Source organism: Tasmannia lanceolata, unplaced genomic scaffold (assembly GCF_043159265.1).
Source record: "Tasmannia lanceolata isolate RefF3 unplaced genomic scaffold, GAP_Taslan_0.1 ptg000002l, whole genome shotgun sequence".
NCBI classification, from domain to species: domain Eukaryota; kingdom Viridiplantae; phylum Streptophyta; class Magnoliopsida; order Canellales; family Winteraceae; genus Tasmannia; species Tasmannia lanceolata.
Window position 1 is genome coordinate 43,123,276 of NW_027518679.1, and position 20,603 is coordinate 43,143,878.

The 20,603-nt window shown below is 38.6% G+C and overlaps 2 protein-coding genes across 4 annotated transcripts in view; one reads left to right on the forward strand and one right to left on the reverse strand.

Annotated features, from left to right (window-relative positions):
- Positions 1-1,743: 1,743 nt before the first annotated feature.
- LOC143873826 (BTB/POZ domain-containing protein) lies at positions 1,744-7,952 on the forward strand. 2 transcript variants are annotated; one of them, XM_077376840.1, is made up of 3 exons: positions 1,744-2,351; positions 4,369-5,333; positions 6,267-7,952. In XM_077376840.1, the coding sequence occupies exons 1-2, from the start codon at positions 1,803-1,805 to the stop codon at positions 5,329-5,331; spliced, it is 1,512 nt and encodes a 503-aa protein (XP_077232955.1). In that variant the 5' UTR covers positions 1,744-1,802; the 3' UTR covers positions 5,332-5,333; positions 6,267-7,952. The 2 variants fall into 2 exon arrangements, with proteins under 2 accessions (XP_077232955.1, XP_077232956.1); XM_077376841.1 differs by lacking the exon at positions 6,267-7,952 and adding an exon at positions 5,475-5,574.
- Positions 7,953-9,492: 1,540 nt separating this feature from the next.
- Positions 9,493-20,603, reverse strand: part of PDE149 (integral membrane TerC family protein) — a 30,109-nt gene continuing 18,998 nt past the window's right edge. Inside the window, exons 8-14 of one of the 2 annotated variants that reach the window (XM_077376842.1) lie at positions 19,440-19,521; positions 12,604-12,653; positions 12,312-12,368; positions 12,101-12,179; positions 11,780-11,838; positions 10,261-10,318; positions 9,493-10,041 (exon numbers count right to left, since the gene is read on the reverse strand). In XM_077376842.1, the coding sequence (XP_077232957.1) occupies positions 9,950-10,041; positions 10,261-10,318; positions 11,780-11,838; positions 12,101-12,179; positions 12,312-12,368; positions 12,604-12,653; positions 19,440-19,521 (477 nt within the window). In that variant the 3' untranslated portion in view covers positions 9,493-9,949. Of the gene's footprint in view, positions 10,042-10,260; positions 10,319-11,779; positions 11,839-12,100; positions 12,180-12,311; positions 12,369-12,603; positions 12,654-19,439; positions 19,522-20,603 lie in introns of those variants that run through there. The other variant, XR_013248564.1, reaches the window with a different exon arrangement.

Below are 20,603 nucleotides of genomic sequence, written 5' to 3' on the forward strand. Positions count from 1 at the left end.
TTAGGGTTGAGAAAATCCAACTCAACCTGGGTTAGAGTTCAGTTCAGATCTTGGGCAACCCAACCTGACCCAAACCCGTCTTCGTCATCTAATTTCATCCTAACACGGGTTGGGTTAGGATTGACCCAAGGCTTGGGCCGGGTCAGGTTAGGGTTGACCGAATGCTACCTTGGGTTAGGCTAGGGTTGGCCTCAACCTGGCCCAACCCTGCCGAGTTGCACCCCTATTTTAACTCAACAAGCATCAACAATCCCAAAATTTGAAACTACCCAATTGTATTCTAGCACTTAAATATAACAATCTTAAAACTAGAAACTACAAAAAAAAAAAAAAAAAAAAGACCTCCTAATTTGGACTCTAGGAACTAACAAAGAAACAAACTCATCTTCATAACCCCCATCTGGTGCAACAACTTCACTATCAAGTGGGCCCATAGAGTGCAAAAATGTTGCTTTCCTGATGGTCCCCATCATCTTCCCCTCTTTGAAAAATGTTTAACCCTGTCGAGTACATTGATTGATCCTTGAGTCTTCAACTTGACTTCTACTTGCTTTATTCGTTCAACCATCATCTATAATAAGAAACTTTATCAAACACACATCAATCCCATTCTCAACAGATCTTGCAATATCTTAACAATAGAAAACTCCAGCATATTAACATCCAAACATGAGAAATCCAAAGAGAAGAAAAAACAAAGGAAAGTAAAAGAAATGAGAATCTGTTTTCCTTTCCTTCTGTAGAGTTTTCATACGGTGTGCGTGTAGAGTCAACAACGTAAATAGGATGTTCCTGGAAAATCATCTCCCTAGAAATAGAATGAAACTAAACCCACCAACATGTGAGATTTTATATAGTGTAAGCCCTTATGGTCCCATATTTTTCAAAAAGTAATGACAACATCATAGGATGATCCAAACCGTCCATATGATAGAACACGACGTAAATAGGTCATGCCTCAAAAATCATTTCCATAGGATGATCCCAGCCCTCCAATCTACAGAGGTTTCCATAATATACAGTTCTCTATTGATCCGAGGGTTGGAATCATCCTATAGAAATGAGTTTTTGGGCACAACCTATTTACGTTGTGGCCCATCACATGGACAGTTTGGTCATCCTATAGTGTGGTCCATGCAGTACTTTTTTGGAAAAATACTGGGCTATAAGGGTTTACACCATATAAAAACTCAGTCATTGATATACTGCTGCCGGGTGTCCCTAGTAATGAAAATGGGTGCATTTATCATTTCCCAAACTCATAATCTGTAGTGGTTTCTAATTTTCTATAATGCCCAATCCCTCTGCAGAAGACAGATACGATGGTTAGGTCCTGACCCAACATATGAACGGTTTGGATCATCCTTTGAAGGAGCCCACTTTACTTTTGAAAAATACTAGACTTCACTTGCACACAGCATATAAAATCTCTCCCCTTTTTCTTACCCGGGACAGCCCCCTCTAGTTTGTTCAATGATTTTCTTCCCACTTGTGAGTCCTTTGAATTGTACTCGTCAGATTTAAAGTACCAGATAAATGGAATCTCAACCCTCCATCTCAAAACCCATCAACCGGAGATATTTAAAGAATCATAGATTATCTCCCACCATGGCCCACATTTTCATCTGATAGCTCCACTAAATATACGGTCCAGATCATCCGACAACAACAACATGTAGACATGATGAGTATCTTTATCATATCATGTCATTTTCACCTGGACTCTCTTTTCTTACCAGTTTTGTTTTCTTCCTCTTTATAGAGAGAGAGAGAGAGAGAGCTCTGAAAAATTGCAAATTACAATGGCGAGAGAGATCTCAACAATGCTAAAACAAGGTTTCATCTCAGACCTATCTCTCTCATTCTCCCCTTCAAAAATGTTTAGGGTTTCTCCCTCCTCTTCTCCTTCTCAAAACCCTTCACCTCCCCCTTCATTCTCCCAACAGATTCGATCTTCCCCTACCCTTTTCGAAATGATGTCGACATCATCAGAACAACCCAAACCCTCATCCGAAGAAAAACACCGAAAATTGGAGATTAGGGTTTCTAAAATCTTAGCCGAAGCCCCCTTTAATAATAAGAATAATCCTACGGGAGATGTTAAGCTTAAGATGAGCTCACGTGATGGGTTTAAGGTCTCTATGAACGTACACCGGCGGGTTCTCGCCGGCCGGAGTAGGTTTTTCGCCGAGAAGCTCCGGCGGGACGCGGGGGTGGTTCATCATGTGGTTGAGATTTGTGATTGTGATGATGTTGAGGTTTATGTTGAGACTGTTGTTTTGATGTATTGTGAGGATTTGATGAAGAAATTGGTTAGGGAAGATGTTACCAAGGTCTTGGAATTGCTCAAGGTAATGTGGGTTTCATTCTTTTCTTTCTTTCTTTTTTCTTTTTTTTGACCTTTTTTTAGGTTATTGATGTTGGCACTACCATGTTTTAATAATGGCACGAACTCATTTTGTCTTTTCCTTTTTAATTGCCTTATGAAGGTGTTGGAATTGCTCAAGGTAATGTGGGTTTCCTTTTTTTTAACCCTTTTTAATGTTATTGATATTGGCACTGCCATGTTTTTATAATGGCACAAACTCAGCTTGTCTTTTCATTTTTAATTACCTTCTGAAGCCGAAGGTCTTGGAATTGCTCAAGGTAATGTGGGTTTCCTCTTTTTTTTTTTTACTTTTTTACTTTTTTAGTCTATTGATATTGGCACTACTATGTTTTAATAATGGCACGAACTGCTCAGGGTAATATGAGTCAAGGTTTAAAATTTCAGTTTCAGTTTCGGTTGGCGTGGAAATGAAAACATTTTGGTTTCAGTGGAAATCTCACAAAATCATGGAAACTTATGGACAAATATGCAAATGATTGAAATTTAAGATCTATTGACATGTGTCACATCGAACCCTTAGTGATTAAGCCATTATGGATAGCTTTCTTGGTTATGTGATGGTTTTTAAGTATGTATTCGTGCTTAATCTAGCATTTCTCAAGCGATTATGGATGGCTTTCTTGCTTATGTGATAGTTTTTAAATATGTATTCTTGCTTGTTCTAGCATTTACCAAAGTTTGCATGTGTCAATACCATATATAATTGCAAAGAAAAATGTATTTTTTTTATTTGCTAGATTTTATCGGTTTACAGCTAATTAGGGCAGGATTTTTTTTTTCTTTTTGGTTTGAGAAAAAATAACTTTAAACCATGTATTTAATCATAACATCTTTACCATTTTTTGTTGTTCCTACCATTTTGATCGAATTTCGGTCGAAATTTTGCAATTTCAAAGAAAATAATGACGTGGAAGGAATTCATTCAGATTTTGTTACGGTGGGGGGATGGAAACAGAAACATTTCGGTCATTTCGGAGAAATTTAACCATGATGTGGGTCTCCGTTTTTGCCTTTTTTTTTCTCTTGTTTGATGTGGGTTTTGTTGTTTAAGGTTTTTTATTTTTTGTTGTGCTGAAAATTACACTGGTTTCTGTTGGAATTTATGGCTCTGGAGTTTTTATTCCTATTCTCTCTTTTTTCCTTTTCTTCTCGTTTAAAAAGTGCGAGGAAGCTGGTGTCTGAGTTGCAGTCTGTTTTTTTTAAAGATATTATATAAATAACTCTGGGTTTTTGTCTCCTAATGTAATTGAAGTTACATTTTATCTTTATGGAGAATATTGGATTGAGTTGTAGTTTTGAGAGTGAGTTCAGGAAAAGGGGAAGACTATATTATGTTTTATCTGTGAACTGTCGAACTGAATTTACTAGAATCCTTGAGTTTCAGGAAATAGGACTTGAATAATAGCTTCAACGATAGTGGATTTCTTCAAGAATAACCTTAAGTTTGGATCTTTGTTTCAGATTAATTGAACTCTCCTTTTCCTAAATACCCATATGATTTGTAGTTTTAGTTATACGAGAAAACGGCACACCATATATGCGGACATTATTTAAGCAAAAATACTTGCTTTTATGACTAAATTTTGATGATGTAAAATAGAGGTGGAGCTTAAAAATTAAGGTATTCATCAGTAGCCACAAAGAAATTTACATTTGTAACACTTGATTTGCCCTGTGCAAGAAGACAGGTCGTGATTTCCTATTGAGAAGGATGGAAGTCGATTTAATTCTTTGCTTCCGCTATTTGTTTTTCTGCTTTTCTTTGTCAATTTTAAGGAAGTGGTAAATGGGGCTTGATTAATAATTTCATTCAGCTGGGCATCAGCAAAATCAACCCATCATTTTCATTTTGGTTTTCCATATGCAAAGTTCCCCAAAAGCAATGGGTTTCTTATTGAATGATGGAAGTATAAGTCTCTCTCTCTCTTTTTTATTGTTTCTACAGTAAATTCTCATGTAATATTAGTTTACTTTTTCAGGTATCTGCAGCTATCATGTTTGATGCAGGAATAATATCTTGCCTGGAGTATTTGGAAGCAGCCCCATGGTCTGAGGATGAAGAGGAGAAAGTCATATCTGTTCTCAATGGACTTCACCTTCCCAACCCAGTGACAAAAGTTCTACAGAGAGTTTCAGTGGAACCATCTTTTCCTGCAAGAGCCGATGATATTTTTTTGCGACTCTTGACAGGTGTTCTACAAGCCAAGGATGATAAGGCCCGGCGAGAGATGAAAGCTCTGATATCAAGTTTACTCAAAGAAGACACAACCCATCACAGCCACAATAGTAATAGACTCAATATATCCAGAGATACCCTTTTCCACGTCTGCCACAAGTGTCTCAGTTCTCTTCTCCTATGTTTATCCGAGGCAGCGAGTATAGATGAAACCAGGAAAGATCGAGGCGTGTTAATGGGTGAGATAGCTCGAGAAGCTGATAATATGCAATGGGTAGTCGATATTCTGATCGATAAAAAGATGGGTGATGAGTTTGTTAAACTGTGGGCAGATCAAACAGAGCTTGCTAGCCTTCACTCTAAGATTCCCTCTATGTATCGGTTTGAAATTAGTAGGATCACCGCTCAACTATGTGTTGCAGTTGGGAAAGGGCAGATTTTGGTATCGAAAGATGCGAGATTTTCTCTGTTGCGCACGTGGTTGGAGGCACTTTATGAAGACTTTGGATGGATGAAGAGGGCTTGTAAATCTGTTGATAAGAAATCTGTGGAGGATGGCTTAAGTCAGACGATCCTTACTTTGCCATTGGCTCAGCAACAAGCAATATTGATGAATTGGTTTGATCGATTTCTGAATAAAGGAGATGATTGCCCAAATATCCAGAGAGCTTTCGAGGTCTGGTGGAGAAGAGCTTTCATTAGGCAATATGCTGCAGATCAAGATCACTCTGATTTGCAGATAGCTGTCTGTGATTATCCCACGTGAAGGTACTTGTATTCAGTTATCATTATCCTGGCATAGAGATGTACATATAATATATAGATAATATTTTACCAAGTTTTAGGTGTTCTTTTTATCCAGAATAATCGTCCAAAATGAACTCACATTGTTTTACATGTTTTAACCAGCTTTCAAAGGCTATTACAATTCCCAAAAATCTCTCAGTAGAAAATCAGAGAAGTGTAAAACAAAGTGAGTCATCACATTATCAAAACATGGTTGTGTGAATATCAGTTGCCTTTTCATTTTTGTTTCTTGCTTTCTGACCTGTGGTGTTATGTGGAGTCATCTCATAGAACCCACTTGTTTCACCCCCCTTGTTTGTTGATTTATTCAATATGTCATTGCTTGGGCAAGTGGAGAAGCCCCGGGTCTGTGGAGACTATCTACCATCATTTCGGAAATTCTAGAATGTTGGAAGGTCATTCGCTCGAGTTTCTTGCATGTTTTCCATATCCGCCAATGAAAAAGTCGATGAGCTTGCAAAGGCTGGAGTGGATATTCGTCATACAATAGAGTTTTGTTCTATCGCTGCACAGGCGCAGTTGGCTGGCTTTTTTAGTACTATGGTTTCTCTTACAATCTCTTATTAGAACGTTTTTTGAGTGATCGGGGGACACCTTGCCCCCCCCATTCCATTGTATGGTTGTTTTTACTTGATAAATTCACCTTTATTAAAAACAAATAACAAAACTAGTAGGGACCTATTTGATGAACCAATAACTAGTTGATCTTTGTGCATGATACTGTAATTTTGGTGGTAGGCAATGACATGTTTGGATCAATATTATAGCCTCTTGACGGTCGTCGCCTAATTAAAATGGAGCATTGTAACAAATAAGTCATGCATTTTCAACGTGACAAATCTCATTCAATTTCCACACGCATGTTTCGAATCCCACTTGATTGCTCTTATGCAGGCAACATCATTAACAGTCAGCACCTACTCATCAACCGTTTTCTGTGACTGGAAAGAGTTTGGGCTTTTTTCTCTAAAGAAATCAGCACTGACAACCTTCAGGCCAGCATTGATAAAAAAAGCATCTACTTCCAGTTTCATCAAATGGTAATGCCTTGGATGACATTCATGTTCAAGATATGTCTCAGATATACAAAAAGGGATTAAGTGTCTACCTCAATTGCTTTGGCTTTGTTCTTCAATCAGGATTTAGAAAGGTTGATCCCAGCTTACCGCGTCTACCTCAATGGTCATGGCTTTGTTCTTCAATCAGGATTTAGAAAGGTTGATCCCAGCTTACCTACCGAAAAAAAAAATAGAGTTGGCTCAGATCTTTCTGTTTAAATGCCAGATTTTTGGTCACCGTCTACTTGTGGCCTTCTCTGATATGCCTTTACGGTGAAAAAAAAATATACATATTGCTAGTAGTCGGGCACTAACGATCATACAGCGGAGAAGATTGCCAATGTGCTAGGGATATAGGCAAGAGAAGGTACCTAGCTCTTACTTGGGTCTGCGTTGCGTATCGAAAGCCACAGAAGAGCAATGGACGTCGTTTTGAAAAGATTGAAAAGCAAGCTAGCACCGTTGAAGTGGAACTTATTCTCACTTATAAGATCAGTAATGCCCAAGCTCCTCATTTACTTTGTTTCTTTATTCTTGCCCTATTAGTGTTATGGAAAGAATGGAAAGAGTTCAGAGCAATTTCCTATGGAATGACAGAACATTGGAGAAAAATTCATTTCATTGCTTGGGACAAAGTGTTGACCAAGGAGGGAGGATTGGGGATTAAGAGAATGCGCTAAATGAGCAAAGCCTCCTTGTTGTGGGAAATGCTTGTGAAGGTTCAGACAAGAGATTTGTCATCGCTGCTTTTAAGTGTTGTTGGGTGATGCCTTGATTGACAAAAGACACTGAGTTGCATTATGGGACACAAGGGTCCATTCTACAAGAGGTAAGATCCTTTTAACTCTAGGCCTCCTTGTTGCCATTTGGACAATATGGAAAGATCGAAATAACAGAATTTTTTAGAATCCTAAGTGTGCAATCTTTGAGAAGGGTCAATTTTAATAGAGTTGCGGGTTGGGCACTCCCATTGAAACAGTTCAGAGTAGGGTAAACAATATCAGAAGAATGTGGTAATTTTCCTACTAAGTTTGTGAAAAAGTGGATTGTGAATTCCCAGGTGATCAGAGCATCTTGTTGGTGTGCTGACATTGGATTCTGATGGAATGAGTCTTGGTGACCGGACCTGCAAGAATTTGGTGCGGAAATTAGATGCCATGTCGGAGTTAAGGATGGTATTTCAGCCCAATCGGTGAGAGGGATTCCCATGAGGCAGATGTTTTTCTACTTAGTATGTCACAATTCTGTTATCAGTGTTGGAAAGTCAGAGAAGGTGATTCCCTCAACGGGATGAGTGGCTGATTTCCTTTGGCAATTAGCTGAAGTAATTGTGGAAGCTCTGATCTCTGATGAAAAGAGAACTCTTAATCACTTTGGAAGGGAAGCTAATTTAGATGCTGACTCGCTAACGAGTAGCTTTAGCCGATTAGGGCTTGTTATCGATGGTTGGTTTCCGCCACTCGTCGACGATCTGTTTCATTTGGAAGAAGGGATGAATGCCAGGCCATTACTGATTGTCATCCTCTTTTTCTTTTTTGATTTTTTAATGATGACCCATTACTCACAAGAAAATCATACAAGTTATCAATGACTCATGCAAAAAGTATGTGATTTTATGACAAAATTTAGGTTAAAATATGAAAGAAAGGTTAAATTTAGAGCTTAGATTTAAGTTCACCACCTAAACAATTACATGTTTTTTTACCAGGAATTTATCTAGGAACCCTGGTGCTCCTGAAATTTATTGATAAATAAAAGTACAAGATGGGGACATACCATCTTACAATCTTACCTCAAAACTAGAATAAAAAGGGATGCTTCTTACAACGATTACTAGGCAGTGTTTGGATTGCAGGAATTTATGGAAAAGTTTGGAAAGGAAGATATTTCTAAAATTTCAAACTTTATATACTTATGAAAAGAGATAACTTGAACCAACCCTAATCAATTTTTACTCAGAGGAACCTTCAATTTATGATAATATTCATCTAAATTAACCATAATCATATCATTTTCCTCTAAATTGTGGAGAGAGAAAAACTTTCCTCAAGAAATAATTTGTCATAATTTTTTTTTCTTGCAATCTAGACAGGTTAGGGATGCCAAAAGAATCGCATCTTAAAGTTCCTCTGGCACTTCTAGGATGTGAGCTTAATGATTAAACATGGGTCCCGTATGGCACACATTGGATTTGAGCTTAATGATTAAACATGGGTCCCATGTCGCAGACATTGTATTGAGTCCATTGATTCCCATATAGCAACCTACATGATCACGGTCCCTTGTCACATGGATGGTTATCCTTGAAGATTAACATAGACAAGAGCCAATGGTTTAGAACCTGTTTGTTTCGGATTTTGAGAACCGATTGTGAGTCCAAAACTGATTATTAGTCAAGATTACGTCTAATATTGAGTCCAATAATCAGTCAGTTGACTCACAAGCCCTTATTGCGGCTGATATTGGCGCTGCCATATTTTGGTAATGGGACCAACTCACCTTGCCTTTTATTACCTAACCCACTGCCAAAAGCTATTAGAATTAACCAAAAAACTCTCAGCAGCCAATTAAAAAGGAAAAGACAAGGCTTGTATTATTAAAAACGTGGTAGTGCAACTACCAGTAGCCTATAATAAGTCCACCATATATAGGGATTTGCTAGGCAATTTAGTGGAAACCCATTTCGCTGTTCACTTTTGCAGCAGAGAACAGCCACACAGGCTCACTTTTTAGCAGATTTTGTCATCCTATCACATAATAGCATGACATGTGCAATTATAATTGAATAATGCTCAATCATTATTCTTAGTTGAGAACATTTTTTAAGCCTACAAGTATGCTAAAATACAGTATCTCATGCCAGAGTCTCTAATAATAAGCATAGCATTTCTACAATGCTAACAAGGGAATCTTGGGAGTGCAGATATCATTTCCCTAAATAAAATGTAATAGTCTAATCTATACTCATCGTGAATGAATGCATATTTCTATTGGGAAAAATTGTAAAGAAATGGGAAAGATAGAACATCTCATGACCTAAACACAGATTAATTGTTAACAAATTGCTCAAACAGAAGGCCGGCAGCGTTTCAGCTCAGGCTTATTTGAAGATCCTCAAAATCTTACAATGACGGTCCTTTGTCTACAATGAGAAAAATGCAATGGGAGTGAAAGAACACTATATCTACTTCCTCCATCATCCAGCTTAGTAATGCCAAGTTTTTTTTTTCTTCAAATGAACAATATTCCCCCCCTTCAAAAACCTTCACTAACTTTTAAGACCATAATCAGCACTAAATCATTTCCTGTGTCTTAGAAGTCTCATGCCTGATTTTAGCCCATAATGTTAACCAGATGTGTATAACCAAAATAAACAATAACTAACCCATAAAATGGAATGGCTTTTAGATGGGGCATCAGTAGCAGTAGATTTGGTGCCTTTCTATGGTTGAAAAACGAAAGGTACAGAACAAATATGAACTCCTTTCTTGGCGTGCTTTCCCCGCCTCTTTAGCTCCTTCAGTCGGACTTTCTCGTGAGACTCAACAGCACCCCAGCACTGAGACTAGTCGCAACAAACGCCAGAGAGGCCTCAGTCGAAACATGGTAACCTGCAGAAAAAGCGAAGATTCTAAATATTTCCCCTAAGAAAAAATAAAAGTAATAATGATCGGATATGTAGAGAGCAGGTAAATCACAAACAAATGAAGGAAAGTGGATCCTGTGGCAGGAGCAACTTGGCCCAGTAGAAGAACCATGTTCATATAAAAAAAGAGTACCATATACCATGCACTAAATTTAACAATTTGTTGCAGTGAAAAGATACGCACCAAAGAAATCCAAGATCATTTTACACCCAATAAAACCCAGCACCGCACCTATGGCAGGCTGCAAAAGGAAAAGATAGTTGTCATAGCGTCAATCCAAACCATACATAACGTGATTACGAAACAAAACACCAAAAAGGTTGACAAATTTTCCCAAGAGGTTGTAGCATCACAACCTTTAGAATTATCACCATCGAATGATTTTATGGTATCTGAACTTCAGAAAACTCAACCAAATAGGGAATAGAAATATGCAATATTAAGACAATCTTGTTTATCACTACACCTTCTGAAGCAACACTAAACTTTGACAGACCTGGTTGAGAACTTGGGTAATCTCTTTGATACCACAAGAATATTTGGAAGGCAGTAGATTGCATCATTTCATATAAGAATCCCAACTTACAGCACTGAAGAACCTGAATAAATCCCATGTATAACGTTTTGATCCACGTCCAAAAACTACATGCTACAACTACAACTATCTTAAATTCCTTCTTATCTCTCACACTACAGTACACTCTTTGGGAATCCCTAATAGCAAATAAACAACCTTCTCCCATTAACCGTAACTGAGCATGAAACTAGTAATTCCACTACCACTATAAAAGATATAGCAATATCAACATTTCCCTCTCATTTTTAACCTGGTTAAATTCAGCACCGATTCCATGAGAACTTGAATTTTGTTAAAACTAAATTCAATAATGTTATGTTGGAAGTACCAATTGGTCAATTTTTGAAGTACTTTGGTCCTTGGCTTGTAAGAAAAGAAAATCTCTTAAGATGAAAAATTAGTTAAATGACAAAAAATTGACAGGGAACAATGGATATGTTTTTATTTTTTTCCTCATAAAAGTTTTGCTAATCTTTCCAAAGCATACTGGGTTCCTAAAATAATTCAAAAAACTAATGACTTTTTTTAATAGTAAGGATAATGCATTCAAAATAGGACTAAGAACATCTAGAGCAAGGACAGAGGAGGTCCACAGCATCTACATACAAAGGAAGCCATCGCTGCAAAGCATTGCTCAAAAATTCCCCAAGTCAATCATCGACTCACCCAAGTTGACTTGGTTTTACATTGGTCGAGTTCTCGTTCGAACGCAAGTTTGGCCCTAACGAGCCAATCAAAAAGTCTTTTGACTTACTAGAGTTAATGACAAAAATTGCCACGCCAATTGTTGATTAACCCAGGTCAACTTTACCGTCGTTGAATCATTGTCTAAGTCCGAGTTTTTAAATACTGTTGTGAAGTGGAATGTATTCAAAAGTATCCCAGCCAAGATCGATTTCTAAAGGCCGCAAAGAGCAAATGAATGATTGCTATGTCATACTAAAAACCCCATGGTTTCATCATTGGGTTATATTATTTACAGTCACATAATAAACAGATGATACTTATAATTCTCGAAAAGTGAATGCTTGGCAAATACACCTTTTCTGGTATGGATATAGGAAAACATAACTAAAATAAAATAAATAAAAGCAAAAAAGCTTCCAGTAAAGTTCAAGGAGTTACCTGCAAATATTCTAGCTCTTGCATACCTTCACTAATCAGTGTGTAGAGCGACCTTAAACCTACATTGGAAAGTCATCATATGATCACAATTAGCCAATTGTCTCCTTCCATATGCAAAGAGGCGCACATAAATTTATTGATGCATTCCATATTGTATCTTTTTCGCCTGAGAGAGAGAGAGAGCTACTTTTAACTGTGCAGTGATAGTGAAACATAAAGGCTTAATGAAGTTCTAAGATTACAAAATACCAGTCCGAAACTGATAGCACCCAACCATTTCCACAAAGTTCACCATAAGTGAGAAATGAGAGACTGGTATACCTACGATAGCAAACAGATTTGAGGAGAAAACTATGAAAGGATCTCGTGTCACTCCAAAAACTGCTGGTATCGAATCAACCTAAGATAATGAGAGATTAACCTGAGATTACTTCAACCAGCAAACACAGCAATACCACACAGTTGCCTTCTAGAACCAAGTGAAATAAAGTCAAGACAAACTAGAAAGTGTTGAAGTCTTGAAGAAACCTACGGCAAATGCAATATCACTGAGTTCGATAATTGCTACTGTGAGAAGTAAAGGTGTAGCCTGCGTAAAACATTCCAATTCTATTAAAAGAAGAGCGAAATCAACCGAACCACAGGCACATCATCTTTGCATTTCATTGTGACTCAGACATGGCCACTCTATGCGTTAGTTTAATGAACCCCACTCACTAAACAGCCAGCCACAATAGATGACCAGCTTTTAGAGACATTACCAGAATGCCATAATATAAACATATCTAGCGAATGCAGAAGACATGATTTGATGAAAGACTTACTTTCCATGCACCATCTGAAATAGTTATGAACCGATCCCCGTCATAATCAGCTATAACATCATAAAAGAACAAATAACAAAAGGATTAATATTTCAATGGAATATATTATTTTATTTTGAATCAATGTTATATATATATATATATATGAGAATAGAGTTCCTAAGGTGTCACCTCATATAGCTTATATGAGGTGGCGCTCACAAAACATAAGGGGCCCACATTTTTGGGGTGATCGAAACCACTCATTTGAAAGGCCCTTAGATGGATATGGTGCCTACAAAAAATCAGGTCCATAGGATCATCCTAACCCTTCCATTTATGGAGGTTAAAAATGGGCAGATTTATGGAGGTTTATACCCATCCATTTCAACCTCCACAAATGGAAGGGTTAGGATGATCCTATGAAGTTGATTTTTTGGGCACACCCTATCTATGTGAGGGCCTATCATATGAATGCTTTGGATCATCCAAACAAAGTGGGCCCCTTATGTTTTTAAGCGCCACCTCATATAAGCTATATGAGGTGACACCTTAGGAACTCTCTCTTTCTCTCTCTTTCTCTCTCTCTCTCTCTCTCTCTCTCTCTCTCTCTCTCTCTCTATATATATATATATATATATATATATAGAGAGAGAGAGAGAGAGAGAGCTAATTGCAAAGTAAAATAGAGAAATAACATAACCAAAGACCTGATAAAAAATTATTGTTAAATAAAAAAAGATAATAAAACAAAAGGCATCCCCTATATTTCAGTGAAATCTTGACCGTAAATAAATATCCGTCCTTGATAAAGCTTGCTTAGTGATTATATTAGACCAAGACTTCTAGTCGACAGAAGAGATGAACTTCCTCAAAACAAAATCCAAAAGGGCATATCGATTGGTCTACACAATTAAATTGAAAGGATTTTTATAATTTTAACATCCCCTGCTTTGAACGGAAAATTCTAAGACATTTCCTACCTGCTTTGAACCACCATGTAGGAAATAAGAGCTATTTCTTGTATGGGAATTAGATTGTATTTGGTGGGTATTTTAGTCTTTTTCATCTCATGTAGAGTTTTATCATTAATAAACAGGAAAAGCCCATAGTGGGAACTATTTCATTCACTCCATCTCTTCTCTCTCCTCTCCTCCCTCCCTCTACGACTGAAATCTCTCGAACTCCAACTTGGTATCAGAGCAAGGGATCTTTTACATTCTTTTCTAGGAGAATCAACGCCCTTGACTGTCATGCACATCAGTGACATCGTCAGGCCATACAACTGACGTCAGCGGTTGTACGACCATGGAGTAGGCCTGAAACCTACATGGCTTTGATGTGCATATCGTTCCCATTATGTTGGTAATTTTTCAGAAATTTTTTGTGAGTGGTCAAAGAATAAAAGATAAATAACGCCTTTCTCCAACAGCTTAGGCTTTGGGAGAAGTTGGTAAGTTAACATGGTATCAAAGCCAAAGGTCTCGAGTTCAAACCTCCTGGATAGCAAAAATCCACATGCGATGGTCGGCCCAAAGTGGGACCACATGTGCCACGTGTTTGCCAAGTGGGCCACATGTGCGGGGGAGTGTCAAAGTATAAAAGATAAATAACCCTCTCTCCAACGGCTTAAGCTTTTGGAGAAGTTGGTAAGTTAACATGAGTAATTTGATATTTTGTGATTTTTCAAGAGGAAAATCCAGGAATCCCCTCTTTTTTTGGCTTGATGAGAGTTTTCTCTCAATTTGGGACTTACGAAGGAAGATTGCTTCCTTTTGGTCCATTTTTTTGGATACGAACACAATGGTGGTGCCGTTTTTCCGATCGAAGCTCTTATGAGGGAGTTCTACCGCCTTTTTGTGGGTGTATCTAGAAATCTTAATTTTTTAGGTTGATGGGAGACATATTTTGAAGGCAAGGTTTTAAATCTTGGTTTCGGTTTCGGTTTCGGTTTCGGTCATCAGTGAAACCGAAACGTTTCGGTTTCGGTACGAAATTTCCGAAATTGCACTTCACCGAAATCACCGAAATTTCCGAAATTTCACCGAAACGAAACGTTTCGGTCGAAATTTCCGAAACGTTTCGGCGAAGTTTGGTACTTTTCCGACTCAATGTGGATTTCGTTTTGTTTTCCACCGAAACCAAAATATTTCGGCCGAAACGTTTCGTTTCGGCCGAAATTTAAAACCATGTTTAAAGGGAGATCACTTCATTTCCGGTCATTTTTTTGTATAAGAAGTGCTGGTGTCCTTTTTCAGATCGGATCTGGTGTGAGGGACTTCCATCTACTTTTGTGGATGTATTACTTGGACACTCTCTATTTTTGGGGTTATTTTTTCACACTAACATTTAGGGGTTCAGAATCTCCCCCTTTTTGGTTTGAGGATCTCAAACAAAAAATATGGCCTCTTCGGACAGGATACGAGGTGACCTCCTCGGAGGTTGGGACTCCAAGTAGTGGTTTTGTCCTTCCGGCAGGTCCCTATGAACCAATCATATTGTGCATATCACCATGATAACGTTAGATGGCACTAACTATATGGACTGGGCTCAGTCTGAACAGATATACATCCGTGGATGGGGAAAGCTTGTGTCACCGGTCAAGTGTAGGAACCCAAGTCGGATGATGTGAATATGATAAGTGGGAGCAAGATAAATTCAATGTAATATGGTGGTTGCTTTCTTCAATGCAATTGCGTATCATTCACACCTTCCTATTCCTGAGAACAGCTAAAGGTATCTGGAATCGAGTTGAGATGAAATGTGCAAAAAAGAAATATTGCTCGACTTATCAGCTTCGACAGGAGATTGAGAATTTTAGACAAGGGGAGAAGACACTATCTTCATACTTCTCCACTTTCACAGCATGTAAGAAGAGTTGGATAACAATCAACTCTTACGGTGGGATACCGAGTCTAATAGAGAGCGATTTCATAAAAAAGTAGAAGAAAATCATATATTTGAATTCCTAACCGGTCTGAAACATGCATTTGACATCACACGGGGTCAAATCCTAGGCCGCGATACTCTTCCTACTTTGGAGCAGGTATACTCTCTCATGCAGAGTGTGGACATTAGGAGGAAGGCTATGGCTCTGTTATCATCGCAGACTAACCATCCTGCAAAGGCTTTTGCATCGGGGTCCCAGAGATTATAGAAGTCCTGGGGGGAAGACATGCCGGGCTAATTGAATCTCCGATGACAGGTATAGATGTAGCGGGTTGACTGTGTGGACCCACATTTTGAGTTATAAGCACAAATTTTTAAAAGGGATCAAATACGGAGGCGACAAAGGGGACATGATCAGATTTTGGCGGGGTAGATGGTGTGAAGGTGTCTTTAATGGAAAGCTTTATCGACCTTTCTGGCTCAGCTAATGAGAAAGATTCATTGGTCCAAGACTGTGTGCAGTAGGCAAAAGGGGCAGATCTAACAGAACAATTTTTCCACAGAGAGTTGGATTTTGTTGCCTTGTTCCTAGATGTTCTCGATTCTGTTTTCATCAGAAAGACAAGCAATGACAAGAGGGTTTGGATTTAGAACTCTTGAAGGTTTTTGGCGTCAAGTCTTTCTATTGTCATCTTGTTCCCAGCACACCCCCTCTGCGCCTGTATAGTGTTTGGAGGATCCGTGCACTGCTTAGAGTCTGCACATTTGGGTGGACCGCTTGGCAGGATAAGATCTTAACATTTGACTGTTTGAGAAATTGTAATATCTTAACGGTGGATCACTATGCCCTCTGCATGGAGAAAGGGGAATTGATAGGTCATTTGTTCCTTTAATTGCATGGTTGCCAGAGACATCTGGAGCCGTATCCTATAGAGATTCGGAGTGGCATGGGTGTTCCCATCTTGGCTATCTGGATTACTAGATTGCTGGTCTTATGCGTCTTGGCATATGGGAGAAAGGATCCTTTGGAAGTTGGTGATGCTGGCCACTATACAGGTTTTATCAAAGGAGAGGAATGCCCATGTCTTCAAAAGTTCTGTAAAAGGTCCATACTTTTTGTTCATGAAGAGTCTATCTCGTCATCGATCAGGCAATGACCCTGCCTTGCTTCACATTTATCTCTAAAGTGTATCTTAGGCGTTGTTGGTTGGATATCTGCATTAGTAAGGATCGGGGGAGATGCCACTCCATGATGGAACCCCCTGTATGCTAGTACGGTGAAATTAAATTTTGATGGATCGAGTTTTGGAAACCCCGACCAGACCGGAGTTGGGGGCCTCTTTAGGGATGAGGCTGGATCTACTACGTGGGCTTTCTTCGGTCCGATTGGGATCAAGGATTCTAACGAGGCTGAAGTGATGATAGTGTCGTAGTGCATCGAGCTTATAGAAAGTGGGATTTTAAGCTGATTGTAGAAGGAGACTCCTTGAATGTAATCACGTGGCTGGAAGGGAGAAGCTCTCATCCTTGGAGGTTCGTGGACTTTATTAAGGGGACTCATCATCAGATTGTGCGGTGCCAGGTTCTTTTCTACTATGCTAGGAAATCGGCCAATAGTGAGGCAGACCGATTCATCCATCGGGGATTGACAATGCTAGTTTGGATATCTTCAACTTCCTTCCCTCTTGATTTTTTCTAGCATATTAGCTCCAGTGCCTTGGGAAGAGGAGCCATATTGGGAAGTTGCAGCAACATGGCCTTAAGAACACCTCTGGTTGGGCCTGAAGCGAGGTGGACGACACATAACTCCCAACAAATCTCTTTGGTGTGGCGAGCTTGCCACAATTGCCACACTTCAGTTTTTACTCCTGAACTCCTGCTCTGACCAACTTACCTCATCCAAATTAACAAGGTGGAACTTCATCTTCTTCTTTGAGTCACCCCAAAGGAAATCCCTTTGAATCTGCTCAAGCAGGAGCTGGGCCTGCATGAGCAGTAAGATGGTCATAAAAAGAAATACGGAGAAACTGGCACTCAATAATGATCTCCGAACTCTTCTGTAAAAACTAAATCATTCCTCCTAAAGAAGTTTTGATTCAATCCGAGCTAAACAAAGATGTAACCATGTTAAACCTCCCATTCTGTTTGTAAAATGAATCAGCAACACTAATATCTTCATCTGGAAAAATCACAACACCCATCTGCCTAGAATCTAATTTTCTCCTCATTACCAACACTGAACTGAATGCCAACTTGGAAAAGAGCTTTGTACTTCCTAATACCACACCAAGTAGAGGGTCCTTGAGATACATAGACATCCAACAAAGACCATCCTCCGAAATTGGATCCATACTAAAACACAATAACCAATCTCCAAAGGGTAGCTCTGTACTCCCCACACTTCCATAACCATCTCCCAAGAAGAGCCGAGGGTCTTTGAGATATATAGACATCCAACAAAGACCATCCTCCAAAATTGGATCCGTACTTAAACACAATGACCAATCTCCAAAGGGTAGCTCTATACTCCCCACACTTCCATAACCATCTCCCAAGAAGAGCCTTATTGATCAATTTCAAACATAGGATACTAAGACCACCCACCTTTCTAGGCTTGCACTCGCCCTCCCATATGACCAAATTGTATTTCTTACTGTTTCCTTTGTCATTCCATTGAAAGTTTGTTTGCGGACGCTCAATTCTCTGAATTAACGAAGGACGGTGAACAAGTGACAAGTAATAGATGTGGAGGTTAGCCTTGATGAGAGTAATTAGGAAGCCGTAAATAAAAATTAGATATGGGCCCAATTCGAGAACTCTTTGTTTCAATCCAAAAACGGGATTTCGTGGAGGTTTTCTAATGCGATTGAAGCATCCCTACATTGTATAAAGGCTGTATTTCATCACGTTAGGCAGTCAGCCAACAACATTGCAAATGAGTTAGCTCGGGAAGGGGAGGATGGGAACTCATATTCTTATTTTTTATGTCTAGTCTCGATAAGCCGACGTTTGTGTCATTCTGCTTTGGTTTTTTTTTTTTTTTTTTTTTGAGAAATTAACAGATTTCATTCCAGAGAAAGAAAATATACAAAAGGGAGGGACAAGCAGTCCCTTCTACAGAGAATCACCCCAGTTGGTGATCAAAAAGACAAAAAAAACAACATTTGTAGAAGGCAACCCAGCACCCTTTTGCAGGACCATATGCGATGTTATTTGCCGATCCCCTCTTATGCTGGAGTTGCGGACGTAGGACGCAAACCAAGTCATGAATTTCATCTAAAATTTGCTAAAGTCTCCATGGGCCTCTCCCGCGATTCGATGCCCAGGCGATGACGTTGGTTGAGTCTCCCTCCACAATCAATGGTCCAATATTGTTCGCCATATACCATTTTAAGCGACAGCGCAGACCCCTCGCCTCTGCCTCATTTGCATCACAAATCCCAGCCAGACCTGAATAGGTCATGATAGTTCTACCACATGAATCATGAACCACCCCGCCAAAACCTGCAGGACCCGGGTTTCCTAAAGAGCTTCCGTCAAAATTCAGTTTAAAAAAACCATCCGGTGGTCGAGTCCATTGAGGGGCAATTACCGCACGACTCCTGCCTTCCATGATAACAGAGAACCAGTTCCTTAGTATTTGCATCGTCGAGTATGGGAGTGTTCCAGCAGCCAAAGTTCGGCTTTGGTTTTTTCTTGTAGGTTTCCTCTAACTAGCTCGGTTTTTTCTTTTTTGTTGTTGTTGTCGATGTTCTTTCTTTTTAATAAAAAATTTTTTTTTTAATAAAGTTCATCATTAAAAAATCAATTTTGGAAAAAAATTGAATACAAATTACATACTCATGCATCATAGCAAAGAAAAAGCAACTTTGGCAGTTTAGCCACAGCCTGCATCAAAATACATATCCTAACCAATAATGCAACAGTAGCACTAAAAATAGAAAACAGATTAAGAATTAGAAAGTTACAAGTGACAGGAATAAACTTCTGGCATGTCTTCACAACAAAGTTGTCAGACAGATCACTATCTTCTTCTTCTCCAGCAAACAGCTGATACAAAATTGGAGACTATTAACCTCAAAGGCAATGAATGAAATGTAATTAACACAACTTACACAATTAGTTTCAAACTGCATAATGACAGCTTGTTTTGATAACATAACAACACAAAATAATAATAATAATAATAATAAACCAGAAAATTTAATAAAAATAGATTTCAGGTAATGAGAAAGATCATAATATCAAATTGCAGCAAGCATTCATCAAGAACCTTAGAACTAAAGACAACCGGTCATAATAGAACTCAACAAACAGTGTGATGTAGGCTGGGAGGAGAAATTAGAAGAAGAAGAAGAAGTTTTAGTAGAAAAGAGAGAGAAGAATTGGGGGAGAGAAGTAGAAGAGCACAAGAAGGGAAGAAGAATTCACTCAATTCAACGCGCAATGGGCGTTGATCTCCATCACAGTGTATGTGCAGACTTCCTTTTCAGTAGACTTCTGGATCTCCTTAGTCTTAACCTTACACATGCATGTATATATACATACATACATACATATATATAGCGAGAGAGAGAGAGAGAGAGAGAGAGAGAGAGAGAGAGAGAACTGATATTCACAGTTTCACACGTCTTTATTATAAACTTCTCTCACTGGTTTGTCAATTCCCAATGAGCTGTCGATTTCCAACGAAAGAAGTTCAAAATAGAAGGGTACAAAAATCAAAACAATGGGTTGATATCAGGATCTACTAGATCTATATGAATGGTCTATTTATTATAATCAAATACATTATGTAAATGTGACAATGTAAAGTAATTATAAATAGATAGTGTTGAGATTATAATGTGTTTGTAGTGGTTTGTTTCATGTTTCAGCGATTATTTTATGGGTATGAATTGGGTTATTATATGAGTTATGATAGGACCCATTTTCATTACTAGCACCATTGTTATTCTTGTTTACTGGCTTCTTCTCCTCTACATCTTGGGTGATTTTCTCTAAGGCTCTTCTTCATTATTTAACTTTAACATGTAATGTACTATGTCAATCACAATTTTTAGCAGAACACTTTTAGAGACTTGCAAAATCAGCACGTTTCTCACAAAAGGAGTCATCCCCAAGTCATGGAT